Raw genomic sequence first — 27,044 nt, forward strand, 5'->3', positions numbered from 1 at the left:
TGACTAGGGTTTATATAGATGAGGAAAGAGTGACCGGGTACTGTTAGCCACCTGTGAAAGGGAGAGCCATCTGGAGAAGGAGACTGTTAGGCAGGTTCTTGGAGGGAGCAGGGTCTTCACAACAGGGTTGAAGGCCATAGGTGGGGGTGGAGGGGCAGAGGTGGGGGTGGGCAGAGGAGCTCTCTGCTGCAGGGTGCCTTGTCTGCTCCAAGCTCACTGGGGTGGGAGCAAGTCAACCCCGGAGCTGAGCAGGGGCCAGAAAACCTCAGGGCACGATTCCTCTACGAGTCTGCCTTCCTCTGAGGGTGGCTTGGAGCTGAGTGAGGACATGGACTGGGCAGGAGGCGGCCGGCTGGGACAGGTCCAAGGACAGAGTTACCCAGAGCGCAGGGGTTGGCACTCAGTCTGCCTCTCTGCAGGATCAGGAGCTCCCAGGGCTTCACACTGAGGGCAGAGCAGGGGCTGCAGTGCCCTCCTGCTCCTGCAACCCGACCCGAGGCAGGAGAAAGTGAAACCCCATGCTGCAGCTGTAGGGGAACTAGACTGATTTCCGGGAACAGACACAGAAACCAGCACCCGTTTAAGCCCTCCCCTGCAGGGGTGGGGCGGGGAGAAGGGTTGAGATCTATAAAGAACACAGCAGTGAGAAGGACCAGACTGTAGAAGAAAGTCCTATATCATCTGAAGGGCCTTTTCCAACAGCTCTTCCCTCCCTACCTCTCTCTGCTCTTCTTACTCCAACCCCAACCCCCACAGCTTCCGCTTGTCCTTCCTGAACAAGCAGGGCCTGGATTGGAGTTTGGAAGGTCCCAGAGGGAGCTACCTCTGCCTGGGAGGACTAGAGAACTGTTCCCCAGGAGGGGGTGATGCCCCAGGAGTGCCCCTGTCATCGGATTCGGGTGAACCTCCGCTTACAGGAGCTGGTAAGTGAGAGGGATTCTAGGTGCAGCTTGGCTAATAACTTCTAATGATCTTGCACATCTGGATTATTTAGTTCAACTATGAAATCAGAGCAGGGCCCCCTCTGACATTCTGCAGGGATCCAAGACAGCACCCAGTTTATTTTTCTGCTCCAAACCCACCCAGCCCCACAGTGGAACAGGCAGTGTGCTGGGGGCCCCTGAGTCCCTCTGATTAAAGCTCAGGCTGGGGCACTGGAGCATGGCAGGAGCTATGCAGGACACTGGCTGGGGAGTCCAACAGGGCTTGATGCCATTCATTCTGCATGTCTGTCTTAGGTCAAGAAATCTATTTAGTACCTTATGACTTGCATTTCTTTTTAAGTGGGTAGAATAGAATAGATTAGAATAGCACAGAACAGAAAGGCTAGAAGGGAATAGAAGGTATCAAAAAGTGGACTGGAGAGAAGGTAAATTATTTCCTGATACTTTTAATTCTGATGTTTGCATATATTTCTATGATTTTTGGAGAATGTGTGCATAATGAAAGTGTGCAAGTGGGTGTGTTCACGTGTGTAATTCCTACATGCATGTGTGACTTCACACTGTGGGGGAATGAGAGTGCCTGTGCACATCAAATGTGACAATGAGTGTGTGAACATGTGTCCACTTGTGCATGCCTGTGTCAGCGTATGTGTGCGAACATGTGTTAGCATGTGTGTATGAATGGGTGTACTTCAGGCATGCATGATTGTGTGTGCATAAGGGGATATATCTCAGTGTGATTAACTGTGCATGTGTGCAGTGTTCCTAAGTGAGCAAGTGGGTGTTTAAATACATGTCAGAATGAGTATGAGAGTGCAAGTGCACACCGAATGTGTAAAGCAGGCCTGCCAGACCACACTAGAGGCAGAAAATCTTCCTTGAGTCACTCTCTGAATCCAGGTTGCATGGGGATTCAGGAACAACCTGATTGGAAATAATGACCAATACTTAAGTCATGGCCTTGGAGGGGAGCAGACACTTTGAAAAGCCATCTTCCCTCCTTCCTCAAGATAGGGTCATTTTCACAGCATAATTTCACACTTTCCAAAGAAGGATGCTTACTTCATATGTGTTGCTGAAATTTCAGTATGAACATGTTCTTGTGTCCTCTGGCCTGAGGAGTGGGTAAGTTTTAAGCACAGAAAGACCATAAACAGGGAAATGAACAGGTTGCTGCTGCCTCCCTGGTCTCTTCAAGGTCATGAAGTATTTACTGAAAATTATGAAGGGTGAGAATATTATCTACATATTTGTAGAGTAGAAGACAGGGAGGCCTTGTGAGATTTGCACAGCTCAGTAGACTGTATTCGTTTTTCAGATGACCTAACAGAGAAAAGCTCAAGTTGATATGACAGCCTGTGGTGGGCTGTGGACAGATGTAGATGAATCAGGGAGAATGGACTAGAACTGCTGGCAGCTGATCTTCCTTCCTGTTGGCATGGGAACCTGTGATGACAAAATTAACCTGTTTGCAGTTGCAGATAAGGGACAATGACTGATGGAAGCAGGGTACACAGGCTGTGGGGGTCAGAAGCGCCTCCCTGGCATTCACACAGCAGATGGTCTGCCCAGCACAAGAGAGCTGCTGAGGCCCCCGGGGGACCTCCATGACTGCTGGGCCTCCATTACCAGTGAACATACTGCTGGTTGTGAATGCTCAAGATAAGACAGAGAAACGTCGGGAAGTATCAGGAAAAGGGAGGAATTACCTTCAGACATTAAGAAAGATTAACAAGATTTCCAACATTTCACAATTCCTTCAGTTCCCCCTGACCACCCCTTCTTGTCGTTCTGAGCAAAACACGCATACTCACCAGTGCTGCATACTCAGAATGGAAGCTAACAGATAAGAGGCAAAAACAAGGTTGGAATTAGAGGCCAGATGCTTATCCTGGCACCACAGAGCTCTCTTCCAACTGGTCACTGCCCATTCTGGAGAGTTCCCCAGCTTGGAGGCAGCCCAGGGATCCTTCTCCTCCCATCCAACCAGCATTGCACTTCATGCACCGCCTACCTCCCTGCTAGCCCCATGCAGTCCAGGCAGCATGCAGCTGCCTTCTGGTGGAGATGCTGTTCTTTTTTTTTTTTTTTTCCATTCTATATTTGCAATCAGTAATTCTTAACATCATCACATAGATGCATGATCATCATTTCTTAGTACATTTACATCAATTTAGGAAAAGAACTAGCAAAACAACAGAAAAAGATATAGAATGTTAATATAGAGAAAAAAATAAAAATAATAATAATAGTAAAAAAAAAGACACAAACAAACAAACAAGGAGATACTGTTCTTTTTTTTTTTTAAACGCAATTTTATTGAGCTAAATTCACATATCATTTAAAACATACCATCCATCCGAAGTATACAATCAATAGCCCATAGTATCATCACATAGTTTTGTGTTCATCACCTTGATCAATTTTAGAGCATTTTCATTACACCAACTGACTTTTTTTTTATATATATATATTTTATTAATTAAAAAAAGAATTAACAAAACAATTAGAAATCATTCCAATCTACATGTACAATCAGTAATTCTTAATAACATCACATAGTTGCATATTCATCATTTCTTAGTACATTTGCATCGATTTAGAAAAAGAAATAAAAAGACAACAGAATAAGAATTAAAACAATAATAGAAAGAAAAACAAACAAACAAAAAAATAACAAAAAACCTATACCTCACATGAAGCTTCATTCAGTGTTTTAACATAATTGCATTACAATTGGGCAGTATTGTGCTGTCCATTTCTGAGTTTTTATATCCAGTCCCGTTGTACAGTCTGTATCCCTTCAGCTCCAATTATACCTTCTCTTTTTTTTTTCTTCTTTTTTTTTTTAATTAACGGAAAAAAAGAAATTAACCCAACATTTAGAGATCATACCATTCTACATATGCAATCAGTAATTCTTAACATCATCACATAGATGCATGATCATCATTTCTTAGTACATATGCATTGGTTTAGAAGAACTAGCAACATAACCGAAAAAGATATAGAATGTTAATATAGGAAAAAAAATAAAAGTAATAATAGTAAAATCAAAACAAAACAAAACAAAACAAAACAAAAACCTATAGCTCAGATGCAGCTTCATTCAGTGTTTTAACATGATTACTTTACAATTAGGTATTATTGTGCTGTCCATTTTTGAGTTTTTGTATCTAGTCCTGTTACACCGTCTGTATCCCTTCAACTCCAATTGGCCATTATCTTACCCTGTTTCTACCTCCTGCTGGACTCTGTTATCAAGGACATATTCCAAATTTATTCTCGAATGTCTGTTCACATCAGTGGGACCATACAGTATTTGTCCTTTAGTTTTTGGCTAGACTCACTCAGCATAATGTTCTCTAGGTCCATCCATGTTATTACATGCTTCATAAGTTTATCCTGTCTTAAAGCTGCATAGTATTCCATCGTATGTGTATACCACAGTTTGTTTAGCCACTCGTCTGTTGATGGACATTTTGCCTGTTTCCATCTCTTTGCAATTGTAAATAACGCTGCTATAAACATTGGTGTGCAAATGTCCGTTTGTGTCTTTGCCCTTAAGTCCTTTGAGTATATTCCCAGCAATGGTATTGCTGGGTCGTATGGCAATTCTATATTCAGCTTTTTGAGGAACCGCCAAACTGCCTTCCACAGTGGTTGCACCATTTGACATTCCCACCAACAGTGGATAAGTGTGCCTCTTTCTCCGCATCCTCTCCAGCACTTGTCATTTTCTGTTTTGTTGATAATGGCCATTCTGGTGGGTGTGAGATGTTATCTCATTGTGGTTTTGATTTGCATTTCTCTAATGGCCAGGGACATTGAGCATCTCTTCATGTGCCTTTTGGCCATTTGTATTTCCTCTTCTGATAGGTGTCTGTTTAAGTCTTTTTCCCATTTTGTAATTGGGTTGGCTGTCTTTTTGTTGTTGAGGTGAACAATCTCTTTATAAATTCTGGATACTAGACCTTTATCTGATATATCATTTCCAAATATTGTCTCCCATTGTGAAGGCTGTCTTTCTACTTTCTTGATGAAGTTCTTTGATGCACAAAAGTGTTTAATTTTGAGGAGTTCCCATTTATTTATTTCCTTCTTCAGTGCTCTTGCTTTAGGTTTAAGGTCCATAAAACCGCCTCCAGTTGTAAGATCCATAAGATATCTCCCAACATTTTCCTCTATCTGTTTTATGGTCTTAGACCTAATGTTTAGATCTTTGATCCATTTTGAGTTAACTTTTGTGTAGGGTGTGAGAGATGGGTCTTCTTTCATTCTTTTGCATATGGATATCCAGTTCTCTAGGCACCATTTATTGAAGAGACTGCTCTGTCCCAGGTGAGTTGGCTTGACTGCCTTATCAAAGATCAAATGTCCATAGATGAGAGGGTCTATATCTGAGCATTCTATTCGATTCCATTGGTCGATATATCTATCTTTATGCCAATACCATGCTGTTTTGACCACTGTGGCTTCATAATATGCCTTAAAGTCAGGCAGCACGAGACCTCCAGCTTCGTTTTTTTTCCTCAAGATGCTTTTAGCAATTTGGGGCACCCTGCCCTTCCAGATAAATTTGCTTATTGGTTTTTCTATTTCTGAAAAATAAGTTGTTGGGATTTTGATTGGTATTGCATTGAATCTGTAAATCAATTTAGGTAGGATTGACATCTTAACTATATTTAGTCTTCCAATCCATGAACACGGTATGCCCTTCCATCTATTTAGGTCTTCTGTGATTTCTTTTAGCAGTTTTTTGTAGTTTTCTTTATATAGGTTTTTTGTCTCTTTTGTTAAATTTATTCCTAGGTATTTTATTCTTTTAGTTGCAATTGTAAATGGGATTCGTTTCTTGATTTCCCCCTCAGTTTGTTCATTACTAGTGTATAGAAATGCTACAGATTTTTGAATGTTGATCTTGTAACCTGCTACTTTGCCGTACTCATTTATTAGCTCTAGTAGTTTTGTTGTGGATTTTTCCGGGTTTTCGACGTATAGTATTATATCGTCTGCAAACAGTGATAGTTTTACTTCTTCCTTTCCAATTTTGATGCCTTGTATTTCTTTTTCTTGTCTAATTGCTCTGGCTAGAACCTCCAACACAATGTTGAATAATAGTGGTGATAGTGGACATCCTTGTCTTGTTCCTGATCTTAGGGGGAAAGTTTTCAATTTTTCCCCATTGAGGATGATATTAGCTGTGGGTTTTTCATATATTCCCTCTATCATTTTAAGGAAGTTCCCTTGTATTCCTATCTTTTGAAGTGTTTTCAACAGGAAAGGATGTTGAATCTTGTCAAATGCCTTCTCTGCATCAATTGAGATGATCATGTGATTTTTCTGCTTTGATTTGTTGATATGGTGTATTATATTAATTGATTTTCTTATGTTGAACCATCCTTGCATACCTGGGATGAATCCTACTTGGTCATGATGTATAATTCTTTTAATGTGTTGTTGGATTCGGTTTGCTAGAATTTTGTTGAGGATTTTTGCATCTATGTTCATTAGAGAGATTGGTCTGTAGTTTTCTTTTTTTGTAATATTTTTGCCTGGTTTTGGTATGAGGGTGATGTTGGCTTCATAGAATGAATTAGGTAGCTTTCCGTCCAATTCGATTTTTTTGAAGAGTTTGAGGAGAGTTTGTACTAATTCTTTCTGGAATGTTTGGTAGAATTCACATGTGAAGCTGTCTGGTCCTGGACTTTTCTTTTCAGGAAGCTTTTGAATGACTGATTCAATTTCTTTACTTGTGATTGGTTTGTTGAGGTCATCTATTTCTTCTTGAGTCAAAGTTGGTTGTTCATGTCTTTCCAGGAACCCGTCCATTTCATCTAAGTTGTTGTATTTATTAGCGTAAAGTTGTTCATAGTATCCTGTTATTACCTCCTTTATTTCTGTGACGTCAGTGGTTATGTCTCCTCTTCCATTTCTGATCTTATTTATTTGCATCCTCTCTCTTCTTCTTTTTGTCAATCTTGCTAAGGGCCCATCAATCTTATTGATTTTCTCATAGAACCAACTTCTGGTCTTATTGATTTTGTCTACTGTTTTCATGTTTTCAATTTCATTTATTTCTGCTCTAATCTTTGTTATTTCTTTCCTTTTGCTTGCTTTGGGATTAGTTTGCTTGCTTTCTCCAGTTCTTCCAAGTGGACAGTTAATTTCTGCATTTGTGCCTTTTCTTCTTTTTTGATAAAGACATTTAGGGCTATAAATCTCCCTCTTAGCACTGCCTTTGCTGCATCCCATAAGTTTTGATATGTTGTGTTTTCATTTTCATTCGCCTCTAAGTATTTACTAATTTCTCTTGCAATTTCTTCTTTGACCCACTCGTTGTTTAAGAGTGTGTTGTTAAGCCTCCATGCATTTTCTGGCACTCCGCCTATTATTGATTTCCAACTTCATTCCTTTATGATCCGAGAAAGTGGTGTGTATGATTTCAATCTTTTAAAATTTGTTAAGACTTGCTTTGTGACCCAGCATATGGTCTATCTTTGAGAATGATCCATGAGCACTTGAGAAAAAGGTGTATCCTGCTGTTGTGGGATGTAATGTCCTATAAATGTCTGTTAAGTCTAGCTCATTTATTGTAATATTCAAATTCTCTATTTATTTATTGATCCTCTGTCTAGATGTTCTGTCCATTGATGAGAGTGGTGAATTGAAGTCTCCAACTATTATGGTATATGTGCCTATTTCCCTTTTCAGTGTTTGCAGTGTATTCCTCACGTATTTTGGGGCATTCTGGTTCAGTGCATAAATATTTATGATTGTTATGTCTTCTTGTTTAATTGCTCCTTTTATTAGTAGATAGTGTCCTTCTTTGTCTCTTTTAACTGTTTTACATTTGAAGTCTAATTTGTTGGATATTAGTATAGCTACTTCTGCTCTATCTGGTTGTTATTTGCATGAAATATCTTTTTCCAACCTTTCACTTTCAACCTATGTTTATCTTTGGGTCTAAGATGTGTTTCCTGTAGACAGCATATAGAAGGATCCTGTTTTTTAATCCATTCTGCCAGTCTATGCCTTTTGATTAGGGAATTCAGTCCATTAACATTTAGTGTTATTACTTTTTGGATAATATTTTCCTCTACCGTTTTGCCTTTTGTATTATATATATCATATCTGATTTTCCTTCTTTCTACACTCTTCTCCATACCTCTCTCTTCTGTCTTTTTGTATCTGACTCTAGTGCTCCCTTTAGTATTTCTTGCAGAGCTGGTCTCTTGGTCACAAATTTCCTCAGTGACTTTTTGTCTGAAAATGTTTTAATTTCTCCCTCATTTTTGAAGGACAATTTTGCTGGATATAGAATTCTTGGTTGGCAGTTTTTCTCTTTTAGTAATTTAAATATATCATCCCACTGTCTTCTAGCTTCCATGGTTTCTGCTGAGAAATCTACACATAGTCTTATTGGGTTTGCCTTGTATGTGATGGATTGTTTTTCTCTTGCTGCGTTCAAGATCCTCTCTTTCTCTTTGACCTCTGACATTCTAACTAGTAAGTGTCTTGGAGAACGCCTATTTGGGTCTATTCTCTTTGGGGTGCGCTGCACTTCTTGGATCTGTAATTTTAGGTCTTTCATAAGAGTTGGGAAATTTTCAGTGATAATTTCTTCCATTAGTTTTTCTCCTCCTTTTCCCTTCTCCTCTCCTTCTGGGACACCCACAACATGTATATTTGTGCGCTTCATATTGTCATTCAGTTCCGTGATCCCCTGCTTAAATTTTTCCATTCTTTTCCCTATAGTTTCTGTTTCTGTTTGTAATTCAGATGTTCCATCCTCCAGTTCACTAATTCTATCTTCTGTCTCTTTAAATCTACCATTGTAGGTATCCATTTTTTCCATCTTTTCTACTTTGTCCTTCAATCCCATAAGTTCTTTGATTTGTTTTTTCAGACTTTCTATTTCTTCTTTTTGTTCAGCCCATGTCTTCTTCATGTCCTCCCTCAATTTATTGATTTGGTTTTTGAAGAGGAGTTCCATTTCTGTTTGTATATTCAGCATTAGTTGTTTCAGCTCCTGTATCTCATTTTAACTATTGGTTTGTTCCTTTGACTGGGCCATATCTTCAATTTTCCGAGCATGATCCATTATCTTCTGCTGGCGTCTGGGCATTTAATCAGATTTCCCTGGGTGTGGGACCCAGCAGGTTGAAAGATTTTCCTGTGAAATCTCTGGGCTCTGTTTTTCTTATCCTGCCCAGTAGGTGGTGCTCGTGGCGCTCGTCTGTCTGCAGGTCCCACCAGTAAAAGATGCTGTGGCTTCTTTAACTTTGGAAAACTCTCGCTGTGGGGAAGGGTCGCCAGCCGACGTGGCTTGGGGGAGTTCCGATTCAAATCTCCCAGCTATCCTGGGAGTCCGTGCGTGGGGGATGCCGGCCTCCACGGCTTGGGGGAGTGCCGGTCCAAATCTCCCAGCCGGCATGGGAAGCCAAGCGCGGCGTGGGGCGCCGGCCGCCGCGGCTTGGGGGAGTGCAGATCCAACGTTCCCAGCCGGACTGAGAAGCCACGTATGTGGAAGGGACCCCGGTCGCCGGTCTCCGCGGCTTGGGTGACCTCCTATCCAATTCTCCCAGCTGGCCCGGGAGGTCGCGCGTGGGGGGGGCGCCGGCCGCCGCCGCTTGAGGGGACCACCTGTCCAATTCTCCCAGCCGGCCCGGGAAGGAGGGAGGGAGGGACTCTGGCCGCCAGCCGCCCCGGCCCGGGGAAGCGCACCCCCCTCGGGTATCTCACGGCAGCGGATTCTCCCTGCCGGTTCAGCCATTCCAGAATGGGGTATGCTGTCTTTTTGGTCTCTGTCGTGGTTCCGGGAGCTGTTCTGTACCATTTCTATTTCTTTAGTAGCTGTTCTGGAGGAGGAACTAAGACCCGCGCATGTTACTAAGCCGCCATCTTCTCCGGAAGTCCCTGTAACTTATTTTTGATACAAAGAGGGCACTGCAAGGACTTAAAAGCACAAGCATGCCTTAGAGCAAAGAGTTCATTTCTGAGTTCCAGTTTTGCAATATTTAAAGCCTTTAAATTGTCAGTGAGCTGAATCGTAACACGGGAGAAGGCTGGGAATGGCCCGCTGGGTGGGGAAGGGGCTGAGGGGGAGGCGGAAGGGGAGGGAGGACCCCTATTTCTTTTTGTAATAATAACGGCATTCCCTCTGCAGCTCCAGCTTGCTCATCTTGTTCTCAGATCTGTGCCTTAGCAGGGTTCATTCTCTGCTTAATTTAGGTATGACCACCTGTAGTGCAGAAGGGATACCAGAATTCCAAAGGAGGATTAAACAGACAAGAGATAAAATGGGAGAGTCCTTGTATCACTTATAGTTATGAGCCACTCCCAGGAATTGGAGACACATGCCTCACTCACCTGCCCCAGATGCAGCCCATTGACAAGGGGAAAACAATCAAACAATGGGGTACCATAAACCTTATGGCTGAGGAGGAAATCTGAGATTGGGAAAGCCCTGTTCCATCTGGGTGACCCTGGGGGCTCTGTGCTTCCAACAAGGGAGCCGGGTTTGCCGGCACCTTGTCCAGGGCATGTGTGCAAACACTTTGGTTTTCTCAGTGGAAATAACAGAGTCAGAATAACTGGAACAGGAACTAGAAAGAGATGCTTGGGATAAGAAGCCCCCTTTTCTTTTGTGCCCTGGACTTGTGGGCCCCACAGCAGAGGCCTCTGTTGAAAAGTGACAAGAAGGGAAGACCACCTGCCTAGAGAAAATTGCATTGGAGATTTGGGGGAACAGGGGCAAATTAGCCAGAGGTATGTGTGCAGCTCTCACTGTTAATAATTGGGGTTCTCCTTGGCCAGGTTATTGGTCCTTGGGTAGGAGGCCACACTGGTCCCCAGGGATTCCCGGCACTGGACGGCAAGGCACTGTGCCCAGGCCAGGTGGCAGCACACAGCTTGCTGTGATCTATACTCAGGAGTCACACAATGGGAGGGATGGATGAGACTTCAGTGACACACCTGCTGAGACTGTTGACAGAGAGTCTCTACAAGACAGAGTAAGAGCTGCAGGTCCAACACACAGCTCAAATTCCACCCGCCAGTGTGAATGATGCCCTTTGGCTCATGCAGACTGATACACTGTCCATAACCTGCAGTGGAAACTGGAAGTAAGTTTGGAAAACTAAGCTGTCATTGATTAAGATTGAACTGATCTCTATATTCTGGGGAATGGCAGATACTCTACTAAGAAAGGAAAAAAATCACAGAGGAAATGCAAAAGCTTCCAAGTTTCCCCTTATGGGATGGGATGAGTGTTTCACAAGTATTAGGAATTTGATTCAGACGTGGGAGTGTAAACTCAGGATTTTCATCACATATCTTGTGAATTTGGGGAGGTGGGTCACTGACCCCAGGGTAGGGGAAGTATAGACCAGCTTCCCCCTGGGAGGGCCCCAGTCATGGGCAAGTATAAGCCACCCCAGGAGGGGCACATCCTGGGAGGGTCACATGCACCCAGGGGCTTCCTGGACACCACTGAAATGCAGGCTGCAGAGTCTTCTGCCTGCTGTGTCACCACAAAAGGCCATTCAGATATGGGGGGACTTGGGTTTCTTTTTTCTTTTTCTTTCTGTTCTGGAGTAATGAAAATGTTCTAAAATTGATCATGGGGATGTATGCACAAGCATGTGATGACACTGTGAGTCAGTGATTGTATACTGCAGATGGTTTTATGGTGTGAGTCGACATCTCAATAAAATTACAATAAAAATTTAACATGAAAAAGGTTTAAAAATAAAAGCTGCCATAGAGATTAAATAAATAAATAAATAAAACATTAAAATATCAATATCTAAAAAATATTTATGTTCTTTTTTTATAAATCCATTCATGATGGATTTCATGAATCCAATAGTTTTCTACTCAATCTCTGAAACTCCTCAGACTGTCCTTCGATTTCTTTTTTAAGTTTTTTAAGTAATGTCATTCGAAGCTGGTGTCCTAGAGTTTTTGGTATAGTCCTTTCCATAGGTCTTTGAGGTAGAGCCATTTTTTTTAAAGATGAAGCTTTCTGTCTTGTAGTTAATTGCAAACGTTTTCAGGAAAACATCAGAATATAACCAAAAATTTGTGGATTATAAAAGATTTAAGACACAAAAGACTAAGAATGGCTGTAACAAGATTTTATAAAAGTGAAAGAGTCATTGAATTATAAAAGCATACCATTAAGAATGAAATTTGTCTGTTTTTGTGCCATTTAACCTTTTTAATAATAAATTAAATTATATTGATAACATTGCACTGTTGTTTAATATGAAGCAGATCAGTATTAAGATATCTTATGAACAGTGTGGACATTGACAAATTTTAGAAACCTTACATAATTTTTGGAATATGTTAATCAGATTGTATTTATGTAGATTCAACCAATAGAAGATGAGAAAATGCTTTTTAATTTGACAATGTTTCCTGTGCAGTTTATTACATATCAAATGAATGTTTTAGCACCTCTTATTTTACAAAGTTAAAGAGAAGATTCTTAGTGACTCCACAGAAGCCATTTGGAAAACACCAAAGATGGTTTTAAACAAGACGTATTATTTAGCATTTGATTTGAATACGCAAAATATCTAAAGTTTTCAGGGAGTTTGAACAGTTGCTTAAATAGGATCCCAGATCACTGTGAAACAATACTTGGCCTCTTATCAAAGTAACAATAAGATATCTTAAAAGCAAATGTGTGTGGTGAGATGTGGCTCAGTGGCAGAATTCTCACCTGCCATGCCAGAGACTGGGGTTCAATCTCCGGAGCCTTTCCATACCGAGAAAAAAAAACCAAATATAAGAGGTATCATGATGGTTAAAAAAAAACTATTTTCAAACAATTAAGGACATGATCAAGTTAACAAAGGCATCAGAATTTATTCTTAGAAAACATAGTCTTAGCCTTATATATAGATTATTCAAATTCAAAACATCAAATAAATCTTTACAACCTCTTAATAAGAACAGATGCATAATCAAAAATTATGTTGATAATTTAATAGAGGGAAAACTAAATTTCAGCTTTGCATTAGTATAGTATTTGATACTAAGGCTCGAACCCCTTATAGAGACACATTAAATCCTATAGATTAGCTGCATTCATGCAGTCCTATGGCCCCGACCTCCTACATAGGAGGCAGGAGCTGGAACTTGAAGTGGTGTCTCTCCAGTCCCTGAAGCTCTCCTGGGTCTGCCCTCACAGACTCCATCACAGCTGTGCTCACTGCTCTTACAAATGTGGACAATTGCACTGGGCGCACCCTGCACCCAATCGAAGTGGGCACAAGGACCCCTGAGGCCTGCCCCACCAGCCTCTCAGGGTGAGGGGCTCTGGGTCCCCACTCAGGCATCTGCTCCTCACTGCGGCTTCCCTGTTGATAGGCCTTGACTCATGGGGTCCCCTGGACCCTTAGTAGGGTCTGAACACGTGCAGCTTTTTGTCCATTTAATAATCCCCAAATAGCCTGAAGTCTGCCCAGGATGATGACTAGGGTTTATATAGATGAGGAAAGAGTGACCGGGTACTGTTAGCCACCTGTGAAAGGGAGAGTCATCTGGAGAAGGAGACTGTTAGGCAGGTTCTTGGAGGGAGCAGGGTCTTCACAACAGGGTTGAAGGCCATAGGGGCAGAAGGGTGGAGGGGCAGAGGTGGGGCTGGGCAGAGGAGCTCTCTGCTGCAGGGTGCCTTGTCTGCTCCAAGCTCACTGGGCTGGGAGCAAGTCAACCCCGGAGCTGAGCAGGGGCCAGAAAACCTCAGGGCACGATTCCTCTAAGAGTCTGCCTTCCTCTGAGGACGGCTTGGAGCTGAGTGAGGACATGGACTGGGCAGGAGGCGGCCGGCTGGGACAGGTCCAAGGACAGAGTTACCAGAGTTACCCAGAGCGCAGGGGTTGGCACTCAGTCTGCCTCTCTGCAGGAGCACGAGCTCCCGGGGCTTCACGCTGAGGGCAGAGCAGGGGCTGCAGTGCCCTTCTGCTCCTGCAACCCGACCCGAGGCAGGAGAAAGTGAAACCCCATGCTGCAGCTGTAGGGGAACTAGACTGATTTCCGGGAACAGACACAGAAACCAGCACCCGTTTAAGCCCTCCCCTGCAGGGGTGGGGCGGGGAGAAGGGTTGAGATCTATAAAGAACACAGCAGTGAGAAGGACCAGACTGTAGAAGAAAGTCCTATATCATCTGAAGGGCCTTTTCCAACAGCTCTTCCCTCCCTACCCCTCTCTGCTCTTCTTACTCCAACCCCAACCCCCACAGCTTCCGCTTGTCCTTCCTGAACAAGCAGGGCCTGGATTGGAGTTTGGAAGGTCCCAGAGGGAGCTACCTCTGCCTGGGAGGACTAGAGAACTGTTCCCCAGGAGGGGGTGACGCCCCAGGAGTGCCCCTGTCATCGGATTCGGGTGAACCTTCGCTTATAGGAGCTGGTAAGTGAGAGGGATTCTAAGTTGCAGCTTGGCTAATAACTTCTAATGATCTTGCACATCTGGATTATTTAGTTCAACTATGAAATCAGAGCAGGGCCCCCTCTGACATTCTGCAGGGATCCAAGACAGCACCCAGTTTATTTTTCTGCTCCAAACCCACCCAGTCCCACAGTGGAACAGGCAGTGTGCTGGGGGCCCCTGAGTCCCTCTGATTAAAGCTCGGGCTGGGGCACTGGAGCATGGCAGGAGCTATGCAGGACACTGGCTGGGGAGTCCAACAGGGCTTGATGCCATTCATTCTGCATGTCTGTCTTAGGTCAAGAAATCTATTTAGTACCTTATGACTTGCATTTCTTTTTAAGTGGGTAGAATAGAATAGATTAGAATAGCACAGAACAGAAAGGCTAGAAGGGAATAGAAGGTATCAAAAAGTGGACTGGAGAGAAGGTAAATTATTTCCTGATACTTTTAATTCTGATGTTTGCATATATTTCTATGATTTTTGGAGAATGTGTGCATAATGAAAGTGTGCAAGTGGGTGTGTTCACGTGTGTAATTCCTACATGCATGTGTGACTTCACACTGTGGGGGAATGAGAGTGCCTGTGCACATCAAATGTGACAATGAGTGTGTGAACATGTGTCCACTTGTGCATGCCTGTGTCAGCGTATGTGTGCGAACATGTGTTAGCATGTGTGTATGAATGGGTGTACTTCAGGCATGCATGATTGTGTGTGCATAAGGGGATATATCTCAGTGTGATTAACTGTGCATGTGCGCAGTGTTACTAAGTGAGCAAGTGGGTGTTTAAATACATGTCAGAATGAGTATGAGAGTGCAAGTGCACACCGAATGTGTAAAGCAGGCCTGCCAGACCACACTAGAGGCAGAAAATCTTCCTTGAGTCACTCTCTGAATCCAGGTTGCATGGGGATTCAGGAACAACCTGATTGGAAATAATGACCAATACTTAAGTCATGGCCTTGGAGGGGAGCAGACACTTTGAAAAGCCATCTTCCCTCCTTCCTCAAGATAGGGTCATTTTCACAGCATAATTTCACACTTTCCAAAGAAGGATGCTTACTTCATATGTGTTGCTGAAATTTCAGTATGAACATGTTCTTGTGTCCTCTGGCCTGAGGAGTGGGTAAGTTTTAAGCACAGAAAGACCATAAACAGGGAAATGAACAGGTTGCTGCTGCCTCCCTGGTCTCTTCAAGGTCATGAAGTATTTACTGAAAATTATGAAGGGTGAGAATATTATCTACATATTTGTAGAGTAGAAGACAGGGAGGCCTTGTGAGATTTGCACAGCTCAGTAGACTGTATTCGTTTTTCAGATGACCTAACAGAGAAAAGCTCAAGTTGATATGACAGCCTGTGGTGGGCTGTGGACAGATGTAGATGAATCAGGGAGAATGGACTAGAACTGCTGGCAGCTGATCTTCCTTCCTGTTGGCATGGGAACCTGTGATGACAAAATTAACCTGTTTGCAGTTGCAGATAAGGGACAATGACTGATGGAAGCAGAGTACACAGGCTGTGGGGGTCAGAAGCGCCTCCCTGGCATTCACACAGCAGATGGTCTGCCCAGCACAAGAGAGCTGCTGAGGCCCCCGGGGGACCTCCATGACTGCTGGGCCTCCATTACCAGTGAACATACTGCTGGTTGTGAATGCTCAAGATAAGACAGAGAAACGTCGGGAAGTATCAGGAAAAGGGAGGAATTACCTTCAGACATTAAGAAAGATTCACAAGATTTCCAACATTTCACAATTCCTTCAGTTCCCCCTGACCACCCCTTCTTGTCGTTCTGAGCAAAACACACATACTCACCAGTGCTGCATACTCAGAATGGAAGCTAACAGATAAGAGGCAAAAACAAGGTTGGAATTAGAGGCCAGATGCTTATCCTGGCACCACAGAGCTCTCTTCCAACTGGTCACTGCCCATTCTGGAGAGTTCCCCAGCTTGGAGGCAGCCCAGGGATCCTTCTCCTCCCATCCAACCAGCATTGCACTTCATGCACCGCCTACCTCCCTGCTAGCCCCATGCAGTCCAGGCAGCATGCAGCTGCCTTCTGGTGGAGATACTGTTCTTTTTTTTTTTTTCCATTCTATATTTGCAATCAGTAATTCTTAACATCATCACATAGATGCATGATCATCATTTCTTAGTACATTTGCATCAATTTAGGAAAAGAACTAGCAAAACAACAGAAAAAGATATAGAATGTTAATATAGAGAAAAAAATAAAATTAATAATAATAGTAAAAAAAAGACACAAACAAACAAAAAAGGAGATACTGTTCTTTTTTTTTTTTTTAAACGCAATTTTATTGAGCTAAATTCACATATCATTTAAAACATGCCATCCATCCGAAGTATACAATCAATAGCTCATAGTATCATCACATAGTTTTGTGTTCATCACCTTGATCAATTTTAGAGCATTTTCATTACACCAACTGACTTTTTTTTATATATATATTTTTTATTAATTAAAAAAAGAATTAACAAACAATTAGAAATCATTCCAATCTACATGTACAATCAGTAATTCTTAATAACATCACATAGTTGCATATTCATCATTTCTTAGTACATTTGCATCGATTTAGAAAAAGAAATAAAAAGACAACAGAATAAGAATTAAAACAATAATAGAAAGAAAAACAAACAAACAAAAAAAACAAAAAACAAAAAAATAACAAAAAACCTATACCTCACATGAAGCTTCATTCAGTGTTTTAACATAATTGCATTACAATTGGGTAGTATTGTGCTGTCCATTTCTGAGTTTTTATATCCAGTCCCGTTGTACAGTCTGTATCCCTTCAGCTCCAATTATACCGTCTCTTTTTTTTTCTTCTTTTTTTTTTTAATTAACGGAAAAAAAGAAATTAACCCAACATTTAGAGATCATACCATTCTACATATGCAATCAGTAATTCTTAACATCATCACATAGATGCATGATCATCATTTCTTAGTACATATGCATTGGTTTAGAAGAACTAGCAACATAACTGAAAAAGATATAGAATGTTAATATAGAGAAAAAAATAAAAGTAATAATAGTAAAATCAAAACAAAACAAAACAAAACAAAATAAACAAAAACCTATAGCTCAGATGCAGCTTCATTCAGTGTTTTAACATGATTACTTTACAATTAGGTATTATTGTGCTGTCCATTTTTGAGTTTTTGTATCTAGTCCTGTTACACTGTCTGTATTCCTTCAACTGCAATTGGCCATTATCTTACCCTGTTTCTACCTCCTGCTGGACTCTGTTATCAAGGACATATTCCAAATTTATTCTCGAATGTCTGTTCACATCAGTGGGACCATACAGTATTTGTCCTTTAGTTTTTGGCTAGACTCACTCAGCATAATGTTCTCTAGGTCCATCCATGTTATTACATGCTTCATAAGTTTATCCTGTCTTAAAGCTGCATAATATTCCATCGTATGTGTATACCACAGTTTGTTTAGCCACTCGTCTGTTGATGGACATTTTGGCTGTTTCCATCTCTTTGCAATTGTAAATAACGCTGCTATAAACATTGGTGTGCAAATGTCCGTTTGTGTCTTTGCCCTTAAGTCCTTTGAGTATATTCCCAGCAATGGTATTGCTGGGTCGTATGGCAATTCTATATTCAGCTTTTTGAGGAACTGCCAAACTGCCTTCCACAGTGGTTGCAACATTTGACATTCCCACCAACAGTGGATAAGTGTGCCTCTTTCTCCGCATCCTCTCCAGCACTTGTCATTTTCTGTTTTGTTGATAATGGCCATTCTGGTGGGTGTGAGATGATATCTCATTGTGGTTTTGATTTGCATTTCTCTAATGGCCAGGGACATTGAGCATCTCTTCATGTGCCTTTTGGCCATTTGTATTTCCTCTTCTGATAGGTGTCTGTTTAAGTCTTTTTCCCATTTTGTAATTGGGTTGGCTGTCTTTTTGTTGTTGAGGTGAACAATCTCTTTATAAATTCTGGATACTAGACCTTTATCTGATATATCATTTCCAAATATTGTCTCCCATTGTGAAGGCTGTCTTTCTACTTTCTTGATGAAGTTCTTTGATGCACAAAAGTGTTTAATTTTGAGGAGTTCCCATTTATTTATTTCCTTCTTCAGTGCTCTTGCTTTAGGTTTAAGGTCCATAAAACCGCCTCCAGTTGTAAGATCCATAAGATATCTCCCAACATTTTCCTCTATCTGTTTTATGGTCTTAGACCTAATGTTTAGATCTTTGATCCATTTTGAGTTAACTTTTGTATAGGGTGTGAGAGATGGGTCTTCTTTCATTCTTTTGCATATGGATATCCAGTTCTCTAGGCACCATTTATTGAAGAGACTGCTCTGTCCCAGGTGAGTTGGCTTGACTGCCTTATCAAAGATCAAATGTCCATAGATGAGAGGGTCTATATCTGAGCATTCTATTCGATTCCATTGGTCGATATATCTATCTTTATGCCAATACCATGCTGTTTTGACCACTGTGGCTTCATAATATGCCTTAAAGTCAGGCAGCGCGAGACCTCCAGCTTCGTTTTTTTTCCTCAAGATGCTTTTAGCAATTCGGGGCACCCTGCCCTTCCAGATAAATTTGCTTATTGGTTTTTCTATTTCTGAAAAATAAGTTCTTGGGATTTTGATTGGTATTGCATTGAATCTGTAAATCAATTTAGGTAGGATTGACATCTTAACTATATTTAGTCTTCCAATCCATGAACACGGTATGCCCTTCCATCTATTTAGGTCTTCTGTGATTTCTTTTAGCAGTTTTTTGTAGTTTTATTTATATAGGTTTTTTGTCTCTTTAGTTAAATTTATTCCTAGGTATTTTATTCTTTTAGTTGCAATTGTAAATGGGATTCGTTTCTTGATTTCCCCCTCAGTTTGTTCATTACTAGTGTATAGAAATGCTACAGATTTTTGAATGTTGATCTTGTAACCTGCTACTTTGCTGTACTCATTTATTAGCTCTAGTAGTTTTGTTGTGGATTTTTCCGGGTTTTCGACGTATAGTATCATATCGTCTGCAAACAGTGATAGTTTTACTTCTTCCTTTCCAATTTTGATGCCTTGTATTTCTTTTTCTTGTCTAATTGCTCTGGCTAGAACCTCCAACACAATGTTGAATAATAGTGGTGATAGTGGACATCCTTGTCTTGTTCCTGATCTTAGGGGGAAAGTTTTCAATTTTTCCCCATTGAGGATGATATTAGCTGTGGGTTTTTCATATATTCCCTCTATCATTTTAAGGAAGTTCCCTTGTATTCCTATCTTTTGAAGTGTTTTCAACAGGAAAGGATGTTGAATCTTGTCAAATGCCTTCTCTGCATCAATTGAGATGATCATGTGATTTTTCTGCTTTGATTTGTTGATATGGTGTATTACATTAATTGATTTTCTTATGTTGAACCATCCTTGCATACCTGGGATGAATCCTACTTGGTCATGATGTATAATTCTTTTAATGTGTTGTTGGATACGATTTGCTAGAATTTTGTTGAGGATTTTTGCATCTATGTTCATTAGAGAGATTGGTCTGTAGTTTTCTTTTTTTGTAATATCTTTGCCTGGTTTTGGTATGAGGGTGATGTTGGCTTCATAGAATGAATTAGGCAGTTTTCCCTTCACTTCGATTTTTTTGAAGAGTTTGAGGAGAATTGGTACTAATTCTTTCTGGAACGTTTGGTAGAATTCTCATGTGAAGCCATCTGGTCCTGGACTTTTCTTTTTAGGAAGCTTTTGAATGACTAATTCAATTTCTTTACTTGTGATTGGTTTGTTGAGGTCATCTATGTCTTCTTGAGTCAAAGTTGGTTGTTCATGTCTTTCCAGGAACCCGTCCATTTCATCTAAATTGTTGTATTTATTAGTGTAAAGTTGTTCATAGTATCCTGTTATTACCTCGTTTATTTCTGTGAGGTCAGTAGTTATGTCTCCTCTTCCATTTCTGATCTTATTTATTTGCATCATCTCTCTTCTTCTTTTTGTCAATCTTGATAGGGGCCCATCAATCTTATTGATTTTCTCATAGAACCAACTTCTGGTCTTATTGATTTTCTCTACTGTTTTCATATTTTCAATTTCATTTATTTCTGCTCTGATCTTTGTTATTTCTTTCCTTTTGCTTGCTTTGGGAATAGTTTGCTGTTCTTTCTCCAGTTCTTCCAATTGAACAGTTAATTCCTGCATTTTTGCCTTTTCTTCTTTTCTGATATAGGCATTTAGGGCAATAAATTTCCCTCTTAGCACTGCCTTTGCTGCGTCCCATAAGTTTTGATATGTTGTGTTTTCATTTTCATTTGCCTCGAGGTATTTACTAATTTCTCTTGCAATTTCTTCTTTGACCCACTCGTTGTTTAAGAGTGTGTTGTTGAGCCTCCAGGTATTTGTGAATTTTCTGGCATTCTGCCTATTATTGATTTCCAACTTCATTTCTTTATGATCTGAGAAAGTGTTGTGTATGATTTCAATCTTTTTAAATTTTTTAAGACTTGCTTTGTGACCCAGCATATGGTCTATCTTTGAGAATGATCCATGAGCACTTGAGAAAAAGGTGTATCCTGCTGTTGTGGGATGTAATGTCCTATAAATGTCTGTTAAGTCTAGCTCCTTTATAGTAATATTCAGATTCTCTATTTCTTTATTGATCCTCTGTCTAGATGTTCTGTCCATTGATGAGAGTGGTGAATTGAAGTCTCCAACTATTATGGTATATCAGTCTATTTCCCTTTTCAGTGTTTGCAGTGTATTCCTCACGTATTTTGGGGCATTCTGGTTCGGTGCGTAAATATTTATGATTGTTATGTCTTCTTGCTTAATTGTTCCTTTTAATAGTACATAGTGTCCTTCTTTGTCTCTTTTAACTGTTTTACATTTGAAGTCTAACTTGTTGGATATTAGTATAGCCACTCCTGCTATTTTCTGGTTGTTATTTGCATGAAATATCTTTTCCCAACCTTTCACTTTCAACCTATGTTTATCTTTGGGTCTAAGATGTGTTTCCTGTAGACAGCATACAGAAGGATCCTGTTTTTTAATCCATTCTGCCAATCTATGTCTTTTGATTGGGAAATTCAGTCCATTAACATTTAGTGTTATTACTGTTTGGATAATATTTTCCTCTCCATTTTGCCTTTTGTATTATATATATCATATCTGACTTTCCTTCTTTCTACACTCTTCTCCATACCTCTGTCTTCTGTCTTTTCGGTTCTGACTCTAGTGCTCCCTTTAGTATTTCTTGCAGAGCTGGTCTCTTGGTCACAAATTCTCTCAGTGACTTTTTGTTTCAGAATGTTTTAATTTCTCCCTCATTTTTGAAGGACAATTTTTCTGGATATAGGAGTCCTGGTTGGCAGTTTTTCTCTTTTAGTAATTTAAATATATCATCCCACTGTCTTCTAGCCTCCATGGTTTCTGCTGAGAAATCTACACATAGTCTTATTGGGTTTCCCTTGTATGTGATGGATTGTTTTTCTCTTGCTGCTTTCAAGATCCTCTCTTTCTTTTGACCTCTGACATTCTAACTAGTAAGTGTCTTGGAGAACGCCTATTTGTGTCTAATCTCTTTGGGGTGCGCTGCACTTCTTGGATCTGTAATTTTAGGTCTTTCATAAGAGTTGGGAAATTTTCAGTGATAATTTCTTCCATTAGTTTTTCTCCTCCTTTTCCCTTCTCTTCTCCTTCTGGGACACCCACAACACGTATATTTGTGCGGTTCATATTGTCCTTGAGTTCCCTGATACCCTGTTCAAATTTTTCCATTCTTTTCCCGATAGTTTCTGTTTGTTTTTGGAATTCAGATGTTCCATCCTCCAAATCACTAATTCTGTCTTCTGTCTCTTTGAATCTATCATTGTAGGTATCCATTGTTTTTTCTATCTTTTCTACTTTGTCCTTCACTTCCATAAGTTCTGTGATTTGTTTTTTCAGTTTTTCTATTTCTTCTTTATGTTCAGCCCATGTCTTCTTCATGTCCTCCCTCAATTTATCGATTTCATTTTTGAAGAGGTTTTCCATTTCTGTTCGTATATTTAGCATTAGTTGTCTCAACTCCTGTATCTCATTTGAACTATTGGTTTGTTCCTTTGACTGGGCCATATTTTCAATTATTTGAGCGTGATCCGTTGTCTTCTGTTGGCGTCTGCGCATTTAGACAGATTTCCCTGGGTATTGGATCCAAAAGTTTGGAAGATTTTTCTGTGAAATCTCTGGGTTCTGTTTTTCTTATCCTGCCCAGTAGGTGGCGCTCGTGGCACACGTTTGTCTGCGGGTCCCACCAGTAAAAGGTGCTGTGGGACCTTAAACTTTGGAAAACTCTCACCGTCCGGGGGGTTCGCTAGCCGAAGCGGCTTGAGCCGGCCCGGGGTCCGAACGCAGGGAGGGTTGCTGGTCGCCGCAGCCCAGGAAAGAGCCCGTCCGAATTTCCTAGTCGGCCCTGGGCGACCAGCGTGGCGGGAGGGCGCCAGCGGCAGCGGCCCGCCCGAGAGAGTGCACGTTCCCCAGAAGTCATGGGTTTGGAAGGGGCCACCCCCACCCATCACCGTTCTCCGTGGCCTGGGGCTTTCCGATCCAATTCTCTCAGTTGGTCCGGGGGGCTGCGCTTGGTGTGGGCGCCAGCCACCTTGGTTTCAGGGGTCCGCCTCTCCAATTCTCCCAGCAAGCCCAGAAAGGGGGAAGGGAGTAACTCCGGCCGCTTCCTGCCCCGCCTGGTGAGGCCCGCGCGCCTCGGCGTTCTCACCCGAGCTGCTTCTCTCAGCCAGCCAGCCATTCCAGGATGGGGTACGCTGTCTTTTTTATCTCTGTTGTGGCTTTGGGCGCTTTCTGTATTGTTTCTACTCCCCTAGTAGCTGTCCTGGGGAAGAAACTAAGATCCGCGCGTCTTACTAAGCCGCCATCTTCCAGGAAGTCGAGATACTGTTCTTACTGTCCCGTGGCAACACGTCCTTTCACAGGGACCCCAGGTGGAGGACACTGAAGGCTTACTGTGGGCACAGCTGCAGAGGCTGACAGTCTCCGTGCAGATGGGACCAGTGATGGCGGGTTTCCATTATCTTCTCTACTCTGGCATCCTTATTCTGATCATTTTATTTGGCTTTTCCATCTGATAGTGTGCATGAATTCCCTAGAAAAGTTCTGGAAAGTGGGAACACTTTCTGTTATTTCTCTTCCAAACGCAAATCAATGATATTTTCTTCTTCTTTTTTTGCTTAACATGGCAGGGAGAATAAGAGTAAAGAGGAAGTGGATTCTATTCTTTCCCAAAATTAAGAAAAGAGACATTCAGATAGTGGGGCATATCAGATAGTGACAACAATGGGGCAAGGTTTTCCCAAGCTATACTGAGCTTTTTGCTTCAGAACCCTGCAAAAACCAGCACGTGGAGCTGGGGAATCTGTACTAAGCAGACTGTCTGGCTCTTCCAAGTAGACCGAAGCACAGAACCACTCTAATGGGATCAAATTGTATTCCTCACTCATCAGCTGTATAATTCAGACCTAAATTATTATCTTTAAGTCTCTGTTTTCATCATGAACCAGTAATAAAAATATTACTTATCCATTAGGTTTCAGGGAGGATTGAATGAGATATTACATGCTGAGGACCCTGCACAGACAGACTTACAGACACAGGAGCCTAATTCACTGTGGAAAGAGGTCAGACAGTAGAGGAAGAGCAAGAGGAAAGTCTTCCTCAGAGGTCCTACCAAGACCAGAGAATATTCATCGAGAGATTGCTGGGAACCCTGCAGAGAGAGTCACACGGGCCATACCATGAAAGCCTCCCAAGAGTCCTGTGAGGTGGGTGCCATGACTCTCCTCTCTGCAAAGAGCAGAAAACTGAGTCCTCAGGAATTTGTCCTGGTGCATGTGGCCAAGCAGGTCAGCCAGTTTGGGTGTTCTGAGGTTCTTTCCCTCATTGGAGAAGCAGCTGTCTGAGGAATCTGGAAGCTGGAAGGGAGAGTGGGATGTGTTTCAGAGGGTCTGGGGGACAAGGAGCTGCTCCACAGGTCCTGTGGTGTCTGTGAATCTTCTCCCATGGATGGGAGGTTTGGTCTTCTGGGGCATAAACCTGGGTAGCTGGATGTGGGCATGGTGTCTCCTGAACTTCACAGAAGAGGCAGTTTGGTCTGGGCAGTAGCCGCTTAGAGGGCAGAGTAGGCTGTAGGAGGATCACAGGGCAACTGCTACTCAGCCAAAGGTGCGGCCTTGAATGTAAAATTTTAAAAAGTGCTGCTCATATGCAGGGAAGACAGTAGGAGGTTCTTAAAAGATCTGCACCTACCCATAATTTGTGTGATTGTGAAAGCCCCTCAGACACTCTGCAACCTGAAGTAGAATCCACAGGTGAATCCCAAACAGTTCTCCTTTCCCATCCTGCCCCACATGGTGAAGAGTCAGTCAACCAACAGGGGACCTCCTTAGGGTCAATCTGCCAACAAGAGACCCTGACCTTTGAGAAGAGCTTTATCAGTATAAAATTCTTTGGAATGGTTGCTAAATTGAAATTAAAGCTCTTTACACGTGGAAGGAGATGACAGTCATGCATTTATAAGATATGGCAATAACTGATGAAAACAATCTGAACTTCTCATGAAAATATATGAAGAAATCTTAAAAAAAAGATTTTTTTGCAGTGTTAATAAAAATAATGAAGTCATTTGTGACTGGGCAAGAAAAACACAGTGAGGGCTCTTAGGTGCTAAGCAAAGAACCACTTGGTATGGAAAGCCCCCACAAGCACCCCCTGCACAGCATTTCAAATGGGCATTCTGCTCATCCAGTCAGGTAAGATTAGGGGTGGGTGCTCACACTTCCTGGGTGATATATTGGCCTGACCCACTGTTGCAGTCTCCCCACATTCACCGCCCAGGTTAGGAGGCTGACTGATGGCTTGGTAGGTGCAGAGCAGTCCTCAAGCACCCTCCCTACACCCAGCAGTGTTGTGCATATCACCAAAACACTCTTCAGCTTACTTTGTTCTTATCTTTGCTGCCAGCTTGTATCAAAAACCCTGGACTTATGCTAAGAGATTCCTCCCATGCCTCCCTGTGTGCTTGGCCATCCTAACTCTCTGCTTTTCTACTCTGCAGGTCACCCCACTACTCACAGGCATGGCAGAGTCCCCACTCTCCCCTCACAGTCCATCATCTGCATCATTCACCATTGCTGTGCCACATCATTCAGGTTGGAGCCTTCCAGTTGCAACAGAGTCCAGAAGCACTGAGAAGGGCTGGGCAGACGGGAAGTTGCCAGAAATGGTCTCTGTGGTCAAAGAGACACTGAGGGAAGCATCCTGCACACCTGTGAACATTGCTGTGACGGGGGACTCCGGAAATGGCATGTCCTCCTTCATAAATGTGCTGCGTGGCATCGGGCAGGAAGATGAGGACTCAGCTCCCACTGGAGTGGTGAGAACCACCCTCACTCGTGTGTCCTACTCATCATCCCATTTTCCATATGTGGTGTTGTGGGACCTGCCCGGCACAGGGGATAACAGCCAAAGCCTGGATGACTACCTCCTGGAAATGCAGTTCAACAAGTATGACCTGTTCATCATCATCGCTTCTGAACAGTTCAGCATGAACCATGTGAGACTCGTCAAGGCCATCAAGGACATGGGAAAAAAGTTCTATGTTGTCTGGACCAAGCTGGACAGGGATCTCAGCATGAGTGCCTTCAGGGAAGGTCAGATCCATCAGAGTATCCGAAGAAATATCCTGGAAAATCTCCAGAAGGAGCGAGTGCATGAACCCCCCATATTCTTGGTCTCCAACCTAGACCCTTTATTGCATGACTTCCCAAAGCTTAGGGAGACATTGAGAAAGGATCTCTCCCACATCAGATGTGATGGTCCCCTACAGAACCTGTTCCATTCCTGTGAGGAGAGCATTAATGACAAAGTGACCTTTCTGAAGGACAAAATAGGCACCCAGTCTTTCCAGGATGCCCTTGGCATCAGCAATGCAGATGATCTGGAGGAGTGTCTGAAAGCCTACCATCGGCACTTTGGTGTGGATGATGAGTCTCTCCAGCTGGTAGCACAGACAACAGGGGAGGCCTATACGGACTACAAGGTCAACATGAAGTCCCAGGATCTGCAAGCTGTCAACAATGGTAACTGGAATCTGACTTTGATGAATTGCACAGTTGTTAAACCATTCCTTAACTTTCTTTGCTGGATCCCCTTTTTAGGTAACCTTGTACACCATTACTTCATACGGATGAAACAAAAACACTTCCTTGCGATAGTTGCTAAGGACACCAAGTCCATCCTGAGAAAGGTCTGTCAATTCTTCTTCAGCCCAGATGAACGCTGATTTGGAAAAGTCCAGTGGGCTCATTTGTCAGTATTCTCTTCTCAGTAGTGCATGCTTTTCTCCATTGGAAATGAGAGATATTTAACATTTGCTGTTTATTTCTGAAGCTTATAGATTCCTTGAAAGCAATTATGAAAATTGCTCATCCTTCTACCATCAATCATAGTGTGCAATTATTTATTGAAATCATTAAATATAGTAACTTGGATCATAACCTAGACATTTCCCATCAGTCAAGAATGTCATGTATGTCCTGAGCTGTCTCTTTCTTTTCCCCTAATGCCCTAAAATTAACATCATTTCTCTTCATTAAAGTCCTTCATTCATTCTTTC

The 27,044-nt window shown here is 42.0% G+C and overlaps 1 protein-coding gene across 1 annotated transcript; it reads left to right on the forward strand.

Annotated features, from left to right (window-relative positions):
- The first annotated feature begins 240 nt into the window (after positions 1–240).
- Positions 241–27,044, forward strand: LOC143664869 (immunity-related GTPase family M protein 1-like). The gene is made up of 2 exons (XM_077138277.1): positions 241–923; positions 25,485–27,044. Exons 1-2 carry the CDS (start codon positions 867–869, stop codon positions 26,709–26,711), a joined length of 1,284 nt encoding a protein of 427 aa, XP_076994392.1. The 5' UTR covers positions 241–866; the 3' UTR covers positions 26,712–27,044.

This window comes from Tamandua tetradactyla, chromosome 20 (genome assembly GCF_023851605.1).
Source record: "Tamandua tetradactyla isolate mTamTet1 chromosome 20, mTamTet1.pri, whole genome shotgun sequence".
NCBI classification, from domain to species: Eukaryota; Metazoa; Chordata; class Mammalia; order Pilosa; family Myrmecophagidae; genus Tamandua; species Tamandua tetradactyla.